The following is an 11877-nucleotide window of genomic DNA, read 5'->3' as shown; positions in this document are numbered from 1 at the left end:
GAGGAAACTGGACACAGATGTGTGCCTTGCATTCCAGAAATGCCAGGACCTAGGAATCAGCCTGGAGAAAGTAATTCCGGGGAAGCCACAGACATTGCAAGTCCCATCACAGCTCCCACGGGAATGGAGGTGGAAAATCTCACGCCCGCAAGGAGCTGGGAAACTGATGCAAAAGGCTTCCTTTCTTTTCAGGCTACCAGGGAATTGGCTTACAGGCTTTGCTTTAAGCAAATGCAAATGCGTTTGTCCCTTAGGAGCATTTCCCTTGCAGCCATCACCTCCTCAGTTGATCTTTCAGTCCTCAACTCCCATTCCCCGTTTCTCCGCTGGTATCAACCTGCCCCTTGCTAGATACAATCTCCCTTTCATCTCTAGGTCCCCAAACAGGGAAGCTCTCAGGAATGGGCTGTCCCTTACCATCACGACCAGAGTGGAGAAGATGCTCTCCCAGGTCACGGCCAAACACCCTCTCCTTCTCCACCTCCCGCTCTTTCCGTTGCTTTGGGCGGGCCTTCACCACGGAACGAAGGAAGGTGAGGAGCTTGCCGCGCTTCTTTGGCACTGCACAACAAAAGGAAGAAACCAGTTCATCTCAGGTTTGGCTCCGGTGGACGAGGCCGAGCACAACACATTCTACAGAGCACCTCAAAACGGGAAGAACATGATGAGCAAGTGCGTACCAAAATGGATTTTCCCCAACCCTGGAGAAGTCCAAGGCCAGACTGGATGGGGCCCTGGGCAGCCTGGTCCAGTTCCACATTAGACGTGGTGCTTGGTTGGCAGCACAGCTTGAGGCAGGGGGCTGGGAGCTTGATGATCCTTGAGCTCCCTTCCATCCCAAGCCATTCTACAAGGATTCTAGGATTTCCCCAACTCCAGTCATAAACACAGCAGGACTGGGCCAAATCTCTGCACGTTCTGATGGAGTTGAATGCACTCCTCTTGCTTAGCTTGCTCAACCTGGGCATTAAGGACCCTCTTGAAAAGCCACGTTCTGATCAAGCGTGTCACTAGCACAACCAGACCTCTATCTGTCCACCAGGGACGCTGGCTGCTCTCAGCCTCGTACGGACTTGCAGGAGAACTGCCTTTGCCTTCCCTCATTCTCACTGCCTACAAAACACCAGCCATACGCCCCGTGCTATGCAGGAAGGATCATCAGCACACAGGATAAGGTGGGAAGAATAAGGGAGGTATTAAACATGGAACACACCCAAAAAAGACTCCATTTAGCTTCCCTGCACCATCAAATGTCTCATCGTACCTGGCTTTGGCACTGAATTGATGAGAGACTCCGGGATTTTTCCGTTAATGAGCTCCACACACTCACCAGGGAAAAATCCAACCTGTAACAAGAAGAAGAGAGGTGCGATTCTGAAGGCAGCGTTTCTCAGGCCTGAACTGTTCAAACATCACCTTTTCCTCATAACGTGCCTGCTGGATGCTCCGTAAGACAATCCAACCAAAAAATGGCCTGCTTAAAATTAATAATTATTCAAAATTGGCAGGCAAATATCCATAAAACTGTGTATGGAGTGGGGAAAGGACAAGTATGCTATGCACCCCTAAATCTCAAGCGTGCCCGAAGGGAAAGACTTCATACAGAAGCTATATATTATGATAGATTGATGCAGCTAGATCTGAGTTAGCACAGCCTATGAAATTTCTGCTTGCTGACCGAGATGCAGCTGCCCTCCCCAGCTCTGAGCTACCCAGCCTTCTGCAGCCAGCAGCAGCAGCAAGCACGCAGAGGCTCTGTTACCCTGCCTCATCTCAGCTGACAGGCAGCAACTTCCTAAAAGACACTGACTTCATGCGTGTTCCACACAGATGCTCAGAGACACTGAAAGACGTGTCCTAAAAAGCTGCTGCATTTCCAAAGATGCGGTTCAGTGGCCGTGACCTGATGCATGTTGTGAGGGCTCTTCTTTCTAAGTTAACTGAGGAGGCAGTTTCCTACAAAGACCAACTTTCAGCTCTGGCCCAAGCCCACAGCAAAAGGGAAAGTCCTCTGACACCAGCACAGAGAAACCATTTTCCATGTGGAGCCATGCTGTGCAGGCAGGGCAGCTCTAAGCTGAGATTCCTGCCTCGACCGAAGTTGCGCTCTCACGTCTGAAGCTTGGGCCTACCTGAAAGCCGTGCTTGCCTCTCCAGCGGGGGCTCAGCTCCTGAGGCAGCATCTCGATGACGCACACGAGGTCTCCCACCTGCAAGAGATTGCAACGTCAATCCCAGCTTCAGCACGGCTGGGAGGAAAGCGCAGCTCAAACAACTGCATTCTTCTGCATCGCCTGATATCGTCAAGCTTGAGAGCGATTGCACCAGTGCAGCTCTTAAGGCATTTGCCGTTGTACAACTGAACGTGGAGGTAGAAGAGTCACTACAATACACAACATACAGAATTCAGCTGTTCAGTATGAAATGGTTCTCAAAAGCAGCAGGCTCTTTGCCAAAGGGATAACTCCAATTAAACCGCAGGCATAAGTCAGCCAAACAGATCCTGAACCAATCTGCACACTCCATACACTGGTCTGCCATTGCTCAGAGACCAGGCTACCACACTGGGCTGTAGCTCTTTGATCAGAACATCCAAATGCCAAATAGAGCCATAGTTTAGAGATGGCTGAACTCCTCCCTGCATCCAACCCAGTGCAAGTCTAATCTGGAACTGAATCTTTTAGGCTTCACCTCACCAAACATTCTGAAGGTGTCTGAGAACATTCCTGATAGCTTCACATGTTATACTCTTCTGTACACGACAACAAGGAACGCCCTTAACTGCTTACCTCCAAGGAGAGTTCATCCGGTGCCTGGGCAACGTATCTCTTGAGAACATGGGCAGCAGCAATAGCTGGGATATTAAGAGATGACTCCTCACGGACCAGCAGGGGCTTCCCGTTGTTCTCAGCCTGAAACAGAGAGCACAGGCCATGGTGAGGAGCTGAGGGCTGCAAGGAGGATTTCAGGCTGAGGAGCACATCGGCAGAGAAGGCTGCAGGAAATGCACTCGGTCCTTATCATGAGTGCTTAACAAGAAACTGCAAGTCTAATAACAGCTGTTTCTCTTTCCAGTGTGCAGCACTATCACCAGGCAGTGCAAAGATACATCTCTCTCTACCCAGACTAAGAGGACAAACTCCACAACCGAGACGGCTCCAGCAGTTTTATATACTTGCCATGCTTGCACTACTGCCTTCCCAAAGAGGAGCGTAAGAGTCTGCTCACTTCCTGTCACCCACTGCCTGGAGACCTCAGCCGTGGACTGGACACAGCAGCTGGGACACTGACCCAATCCTTGGCTCACTCCAAGTGCCACCTTCACAGAATCACAGAATCACCCGGGTTGGAAGGGACCTCAAGGATCATGTAGTTCCAACCCCCCTGCCTAGCAGGGCCACCAAACACACACATTCAGATCAGGTTGCCCAGGACCCCGTCCAACCTGGCCTTAAACACATCCAAGGACGGGGCATCCACAACCTCCCTGGGCAGCCCGTTCCAGGGCCTAACCACTCTCCTTGTATAGAACTTCCCCCTAACATCCAACCTAAATCTTCCCTCCTTCAACTTCGATCCATTTCCCCTAGTCCTGCTGTTGTCAGCCCTTTTGAAGAGTTTACACCTTCCTTGAACTTGCTGAATATGAGAACAGCACTTTGTCTGTGGGTGACAACATCCAGGCAGGACGGGGAAAATGCTTCTGCACGTTTACAACGCCGGATCTGATTCTGTTGGTACTATGACTTCCACGGCCATCTAGATGCCTGCAGCAAGGACATGAAGCTTTTAAGGCAGCTTTTCAGTGACACTGATAGAGCCACAAGGATTCGCTCTCTCTTGAAAAGCAGGAGAGCACATCTGCAACTCACTCTGCTGGCTCACGTTAGGGAACAAAGACCAATCAGAGCTTCATACTCTACCTCCATCCGTGCCATGTCAGGCCCACAGCTGATCTCGCTGCACGCGATGCCCAGCAGGCACGACAAGCTGGAATGAAAAGAAACATGCTCATATTTTCTCTGTTCACACACCACACTATTGAGAGACTTCCTCAGAACTACCCTCAGTTACCCACTGGCATAGGCAGGTGTTCTAGAAACAGCCACTTTCTTCAGTCAAATCAAACGAGACAGCCTACGAGGCAGCATTTGACCAAGCGGCTATCCCTCTGCTAGCAGATGGGGACTGGCACAAAGCAGCAGGTGCACTTGCTCAGAGCACTCCAACAGCGCAGCAGCAGGGCAGTGAGAGGAGTCACTGCTGGGGGTCGATCTGCTCCCCAGCCCCCGGCTCCCACCAGCCTCACGTCCAGCGCCGGCCGCAGCCTCGCACATGGATTTCCCCTGCTCACACCTCTGCTGTGCTCCCCACAGCTGCCAGGCATACTCACGCAGCCGAAGCACGCGTGCTTGTGTCCCTGGGTCATGCTGTGCAGCTCTGCACAAACTGGGCCTAGGACTCTTTGCCTAAGGGATTGGTTTCCTTCAGACCAGTTGGTCACAGCACCACACACAGCATCCTTCTGAGGGCGGAGCTGGAGGGGAAGTGGAAAAAACCCACACGGGACCAGTGTCCCATCAAAGCTGGGTGAGGCTGTGTTACCAAACATGGTGCGACACGAGCTGCTAAACCGTGTGGGGGGACAAAGCGTGGCACGTACCTGGCAGGAGATCAGAACAAGGTAGACAATTCCTTGAACTCGCAGCTGTTTCTTGTCACTTTGCTCTGTTCTTCCACGAGCGAAAGCTGCACCAAGGGAGCGGGTAGAGGAGAGAGAAGGAACAGGTCTGTGAGCTTGCACAATGGAGCAAAGATGACAAGGGAAAAGCCATGGGACAAATGCCATCTTTGTGGATCGCTTGGGAATGCAGGTACTGGGTGAAGGTTACGTCTGATGGACAAGAGTAAGCAGTATGAGGTGCTAGGAGCTCCACCAGACAGCAGTTTTCAACAGCTCACTGCCCACCCGTCCATCCCACGCTGTCTCAGCTTACCTACAAGATGCTGCACAAGACGGGGTGAAAACGAAGGCACTCAGTCGCTGCACAAGGGCAACAAGCGAGCTACTCACGCAGAGCTCAAGCGCTCCAATGAAGGGACGCAGCACGCACTGCTCCTCCCCTCATTCCAGCCTCTTGTGACATCACTAAGGGCCACCAGGCTGCTCCGCCATGATGACAGGGTGGGGAGGCAAGACCATGTCACAGGACCAGAAGATTCCAACACGGCACCCAACATTCTAGAATCAGCGGGCCGTTGGAATTCTACCTCAGCCCAATCCTGCAGAAGCTGCCATGGGGTTGTCATGACCACAGCGCAGGACCCAGCGCTTGCTCCTGTGCAGCCTCGTACGACTGGCCTCAGGCCATCCCTGGATCTGAGGGCTTTGTGGAAGGGGATATATTTCAAATTGCACCGACATTTTCAAACCATTTCTCTTTCGGCATGGTCCCAGCACCTGGCATGCTGATCATCATCCTGAATATACATTTTGTCAAAGTTCTACAACCAATGAAATAGTTCCTTACCAAACGCAATCTGATCACTCTTCTGGCCATATTTTGTTCCAGCTACCGCTTCCTGCGGGTGGCACCAATAGCGCTGCATCACCTATAGCTCTCTGCTCTTACAGTTCTCATGCTGTCTGGGCAGTCCTCGTGGCCTCACAACTCTCTCATGCCACACGTGCCACATTCTGAGGCACAGAAGATATATCGCACTACTTCAAACGCCTTTTTTTTTTTAAATATAATGATACTAGGGATAATCATCTGGAGCTAGAGCATTATAAAAAAATTCCCTTTAGTTCAACCATAAGTCTGCCCCACGGACTCCAGAAGAGCTCTAAGAATACGCAGGGTGGACATGGATGGCAGCTGCCATAACAGCAAGCAATGAAAAATGAGGTGGTGAGCCATGCTGTGTCATTGCATCTGTGGGCAGGAATTTCTCCTTGGACTGAGCAGAGTGCAGATGTAGCCTGAGAAAAGAACTTAGGATCATTCAGGAAAAGCAAATGAGTTGAGTAATTAATTGAAGAAACTCACGTTCTAAAGGTACTTAGAAGGAGAGAGTATTTCCCAACAGAATGGGTTTAACTGTCTATTCCCTGTTTTGTTAGACAGGTCTACTCTATGTATGCTTAGACTGACCTGAGAGGGCATGCTTCAGCACACCCCACAATTTCCAGTTTCCACATCGTCCAGGCAGCGCAAGTGCGGTGTACGTCTCCCTTGGCACAGACATCAAGCTTTTCTTCCTAAGCAATAAAACACGTAGCGAGTCAGAAAGGACAAGTGAACGTGAAACTCATTTTGCACGCAGCGCTAGAATATAGCTAAGGCACCTCCACTGAGATGAGCAAGCTGCGGTTTGGGTTGGGGTTTAAAGGCTGCCAGCTTAGATAGAAACTCTGCCATTCGGAAGGCTAAGAAACCTTGGCGCTTAAAATTCCTGGAGACTTGGAAAGTGCTCAAAGAAACCTTGAAAAGCTGCCTTGAAGTATTCCTGTTGAAAATTGCCGGGATGCCTCACCACATCATTCACCACGACTATTCAAATCATACACCATAGATTAAATCACTTTTAAAACCACGGATTGTAATTATAGGCAATACTTCCTCCCTGTGGATCTCAAGCCCTCGTGAGTGACTGGAATGGGGGGCGGCAAGGGGACTCTGGTGCTAAGCTGAACATCTATCCAGAAATCTGTTCTCCTGAACTAAAAATACGGGCTAAAGGAAACAAGGCATGTATTCATCATTACACTGACTGCATTAGAGCGTGCTTTTGTGCACACGTGGATCTAGAGACATCGCCAAGAATTTAATTGGTCCACCCAATCCTTAAGCAACTCAGTAATTCAAGACACCTAACAAGGATGGAGGCTCACTGGGCCATGGGCAAAGCAGGGAGGACAGAGGCAGGAAGCAGGAAGGAGTTCAACTCCAGCTCTCCCACACAAGAGACTGGGAGAGCTGAGTCAGCACCACGGGAGGAGTTACGACACAGCTTGGGAGCTTACAGAGAGACCTGAGATTGCCAAAGGACGGCGCCAGGGTAACTCTCACCAGTCCTGTGCAGGGGTTTCATGGATGCTTGGGATGCTGACTTCCACTGCCTGTGTCATTGGTAGGAAGTCCAGGTGACAAAGGCTCTTTCTGCCTGGGTAACACTTCTGTGGTTCCATGGTTATGACTGGAGGGGGAAAAAAAAAAAAAGTAAAGTAAAGCACGCAACCCTGAAGCATTCCTTGAAATATTCCCCCCCGGGGGGGGGCAGAAAGTAAGAGCAACCGACTGCACCTACCCAGGCTTCTGCATGGCCTCCAATACGGTCTCACGTCACAGGGAGAAGCATGGGGGAGAGCTCTAGTGGCTGAAGAAATCAAGGTTGCCCCTACGATGCTGCTTTGTAACAACATGCCTTACTGCACATGAGACATGAAAGACAAGGTTAAGGTCAAAAAGACTCCACTCTCCGTGGATGTGGCTGTCTGCACAAACAACAGCTGCCTGCTGTCCAGCAGATTGATGCTCACCCAGCAAAGCTCTTACCATCAGATGCCCTTCATGGAAACACAAAGTTAGCAAGCATGGAAAAGATCTCCAAGATCATCCAGTCCAACCATCCACCTACCACCAATATTTCCCACTAAGCTACGTCCCTCAGGACAACATCTAATGTTTCTTGAACACCTGCATGTTTCTGGGCAGCCCGCTCCAGCGCTGGACCACTCCTGTGGAGAAGTGTTTCTTAACATCCAACCTCAATCTCCCCTCGTGCAACTTGAGGCCATTCTCTCCAGTCCAATCACTACTTATACGGGAGAAGAGGATGACGCCCACCTCGACATGACCTCTCTTCAGCTCATTGTAGAGAGGGATAAGGTCTTCCCTGAGCCTCCTCTTCTCCAGGCTAAATAATCCCAGTTCCCTCAGCCGCCCCCCCATAACACTTGTGCTCTACACCCCTCACAGCTTCATTGCTCTTCTCTGGACACATTTCAGGGTCCCAGTGTCCTTCACGTAGTGAGGGACCCAGAACTGAACACAGTACTCAAGGTGAGGACTCACCAGAGCTGAGTACAGGGGATGATCACATCCCTGCTCCTGCTGGCTCCAGCCCTTTGCACTGCACTTCCCATCTCAACCATCCCTTCTGCAGTAGCGCTTGCATCCTCACTTAGGGCTGGAGCTCAAGAGCTCAACGCAACAGGAAGAACACAGCATGCAACTGGAAGATGTGTCTCAAAGCCAACAAGAGTCAAGTCTCTGAACTTGGGCACAACTCACCAACTGAGAGCCAGGCCTTGCAAACTTGGCTGATCTGAGCACATCAGAGGGAGCTGCACACCAGACCACAAGCATCCATTGCAATTGCAGTTCTATGTAGAGAAGAACGCCAATTAACAGGTGTGAATGAATTCACTCACAAGCTGCACAACGAGTCTGTTCTTCATTAAAAATCCCACATGGATTCCTAAGCCAAAAAGAGAACAGCAAGAGCTAATAGTGATGGAAGAGGTTCCTGGTCCTAAACCTCATTCTCTTACCCCAATTTTCCTTGCCTCCTACCCTACCCCAATCCCTGGATGATGCCCACAGACTTAAACTCAGACCTCAACTCCATGAGCTGAACATGAACACATCTACCCCAGAGCAACAGGATGGCAGACACACAGCGGAAGATAACCAACCTGCAGAAGCAGCTTCGTTGGGGTTGGTCCAGATGTTTGGATGCTGCCTTCCATGGCCCAGGCCAAGCTTGCTGAGCTGCTCCTCCTTTGTGCAGGTGGAAAGCGGTGCAGATGCTACGTGCTGGCTATGCATAGTGTGCCTTTGACTTGATTTTCCTCTCTCCATCTTCCATTAGCAAACAGCATTTCAAATCTTTCCTCGTGAAAAAATCACCTATGTAAAAAAGAATTGGCAATATTGCTTTTGAAGTTTCCTTATTTGTACAACTTGATGTTTTAAAGCTGAAGCTCACCTAGCAAAGACCTACCTTAGACAAGCCCACCCTGCAGGGAGAAGTCATTCCTCTGGGTACAAAGTCTGCAGACACATTTCCAGGTGCAAGTGTCAGCCCACTTCTTAGCACAGCTTTACCAACCACAGAAATCCAGTTTACGCCTGCTGTGCTTTACTCTCTTCTGAAACACTGCATCGCTGCAAGAAGCAAGGATTAAAATCACAGAACCACAGAATTGGGGTTGCAGGGGACCCCCAGTGATCACTGAGTCTAAAGTCCCTGCAAAACGGGCTCCCTACAGCGGGCCGCGCAGGTGGGTGTCCAGGAGGGTCTGGAATATCTCCAGACAAGGAGAAGCCACAGCCTCCCTGGGCAGCCTGTTCCAGCGCTCCATCATCCTCGCCGTGAAGAAGATCCTTTGCATTTTGGTGCAGAACTTCCTGTGCTCCAGTTTGTGGCCATTTCCCCTTCTCCTGTCCCCACAGATCTCTGAGAAGAGGTTGGCCATGTCCTTTGGACTCCCACACTTAACAAATACATAAGCATTAATCAGATCTGCTCTCAGTCTTCTTTCCTCAAGGCTGAACAGACCCAGGTCCCCCAGCCTTTCCACAATGGGGAGGTGCTCCAGGCCCTTTATCACCTTCCTGGCCTTCTGTTGGACTCTCTCCAGGAGATCCCTGTCATTTCTGTACAGGGAACCCAGAACTGGATGCAGTACTGCAGGTGAGGCCTGACCAGGGCAGAGCAGAGAGGGGGGATCACCTCCCTTGCTCTGCTGGCTGCGTCATCTCCTCGCACAGCAATTAAAGACCACTGTGACGTTATTGGAGGGTTTGGTGTCCTCAGTGGGTGAACCCAGCACTTGCCTGTATGGCAGTGTGTGGCCTTTTGGCTCCAACAGCAATCCAAACCCCAAAGAATCAGGGAGGGACCCAGAGAGCCCCACAGTGACCTGGGAGCCACAAGGGCCCCACAAGTGATACATCAGCACCCCGTAAGTGACAAACAACTGAACTACAAGTGCCCCATAAGTCCCCCATAATTGACCCATCAGCACCCCATGAGTGCCCTACAAGTGTCCTGTCACCAACAAGTGCCCCCCAGTGCCCCACAAGTGACCCACAAATGGCACAGCAGGGACCCACAAATGAGACACACAGGCCCAGAAGTGCCCCACAGCAGCCTAGGACCCTTAACTGGCAAAGGGACCAGGAATTGACCCATAAGTGCCCCCACAAGTGAGGCAGCAGAGACCCACAAACAACCAACAGCAGCCTGTGCCCCAAAAGTGACACATCAGCACCCCATAAGCAATCCATAAGTGACCCACAGGTCCCACATCTGCTTCCATGGCTGCGTTGTTTCCACCTGTGCTCGCAGGGCTGCACCCCTCAGTTGCTCCAGCATTGCTTCACATGCACTCCCTGTACAACTCGCCTACCACCCTATTTTGGGGGCACCGACCCCCACCCCGCTGTCACAGCCGTGCACCGAGGGCACCATCACCCCACTGCGCACGGCCATCAACTCGTCCCAGGACTCCATGCACCCCACAGGCAGCCCCCAATGCGCGGAACTGCCCCTGCCTGTCACTGAGTCCCGCAATCAATTCTGCAGCAAAGTTCTTGCCGCGGTCTCTGCTGCCACCGCGTGGCCAATGCGCGGAACTGCAGCTGTCTGCCGCCGAGTCCCGCCAGAGGCATAACGCATGCGCCTAGAAATGCGGAAGTGCCGTTCTAACCTCTCTGCGCAGCTCATCCGCCGCTCTCTATGGTGATCAGTCCTCCAGACAACAACGAACGTGCGCCCGTCACCTTAAAAAGAACAACTGTTTCGAAAAACCACTGCGGGTACAGGCAAGCAGCCGATTCTCGGACCGCGGGTTCAGCGATATTTATAATCCACGATGCCCCTCGTCTATTTCCGCCATTTTATGCGCAAGCCCACCCGGGAACGGACCGGTTTGGCTCACAGCTGCCCTTCAGCGCCTCGTGGCATCCAACCTGCTCGCCTGCCCGGTGAACTGGAAAACGTCTCCTTCCACCCCAGCGCTGCACCATCCCCCGGCCATTTAAAAGCCCTTGCAGCGGCAGTGCAACACTGCTTAGAGCGGCTCGGAGCTTCTCGATTGCGCTACTGATGTGCAGCAGCACCAACACGAGCATGTCTCGAGAAAGCAATACATATGACTAAATCCAGGCACTGTAACGCGCTACGTACACGCGCCGGTTTCTGCCCGGCACGGCGCATGCACCAGCTCAGTACCGAGCTACTCATGCGGCTTCTTGGAACAGCACTGCGTATGCGTTGCGCGCTGCGTGCAGCCCGCATGCCCGGATTCCATGACGACAGTACGCATGCGCCTTCTAGACATCGCACTGCCCATGCGCACGACAAGATGCATGCGCTCTTTTTCACAGCCTGCTATGCATGCTTAACTCCCTACCAATACAGCAATGCGCATGCGTTAGCTTTCGATTTCGCAGCGCACATGTGACGATTTCATCTCTGCACGGCGCGTGAGCCCCGCTTGATACGGTACTGCGCATGCGCCAGCCTCGCAGCCATTATGTGCATGCGCAGTGTTCATCACGGAACTGCGCATGGGCGAGCTGCACTTCCGCAGTGTGCATGCGCCTTTTTCGTCATGGCAGTACGCATGCGCCTGTCCGGCCAACAGTGCGCATGTGTCTCTTTCTTCGTCGTTAAGCGCATGCGCCATTCTCGCAGCAGCGCTGCGCATGTTTTCGCCTCCAATCATCTCTACGCAAGCACCAGCGGTTCGCTTTGCACTGCGTATGGGCAACTCCTGGCACAAAGTGCGAATGCGATTTTTTTTCGGAAGTGCACGGCGCATGCGCGAGCTTCCTCGCCGCGGTGCGCATGCGCGAGCTTCCT

The 11877-nt window shown here is 51.9% G+C and overlaps 1 protein-coding gene across 1 annotated transcript; it reads right to left on the bottom strand.

Annotated features, from left to right (window-relative positions):
- Nucleotides 1-301: 301 nt before the first annotated feature.
- LOC122165324 (rho GTPase-activating protein 32-like) lies at nt 302-7195 on the bottom strand. The gene is made up of 7 exons (XM_042828189.1): nt 7074-7195; nt 6156-6262; nt 4664-4749; nt 2790-2912; nt 2133-2210; nt 1265-1346; nt 302-561 (listed from the first exon to the last, which is right to left on the bottom strand). The coding sequence occupies exons 1-7, from the start codon at nt 7190-7192 to the stop codon at nt 302-304; spliced, it is 855 nt and encodes a 284-aa protein (XP_042684123.1). The 5' UTR covers nt 7193-7195.
- Nucleotides 7196-11877: the final 4682 nt, after the last annotated feature.

The sequence above is a fragment of the Centrocercus urophasianus genome, unplaced genomic scaffold, assembly GCF_019232065.1.
Source record: "Centrocercus urophasianus isolate 14NV4802_14NV808 unplaced genomic scaffold, USGS_Curo_1.0 seq_29, whole genome shotgun sequence".
Taxonomy (NCBI): domain Eukaryota; kingdom Metazoa; phylum Chordata; class Aves; order Galliformes; family Phasianidae; genus Centrocercus; species Centrocercus urophasianus.
The sequence above is the reverse complement of the archived record's forward strand: the minus strand, read 5'-3'. Positions and strand labels throughout refer to the sequence as shown.

Bases quoted from the DNA above. Each gene is read 5' to 3' on its own strand.
- LOC122165324 (XM_042828189.1), bottom strand. From the start codon at position 7,192: ATGGAACCACAGAAGTGTTACCCAGGCAGAAAGAGCCTTTGTCACCTG. The intron at 4,750-6,155 runs GTCAGTCTAAGC...CCCTTGGTGCAG, and splicing joins GCTGAAGCATGCCCTCTCAG to CTTTCGCTCGTGGAAGAACA. The intron at 1,347-2,132 runs GTAGGCCCAAGC...TTCTTGTTACAG, and splicing joins GAGGCAAGCACGGCTTTCAG to GTTGGATTTTTCCCTGGTGA.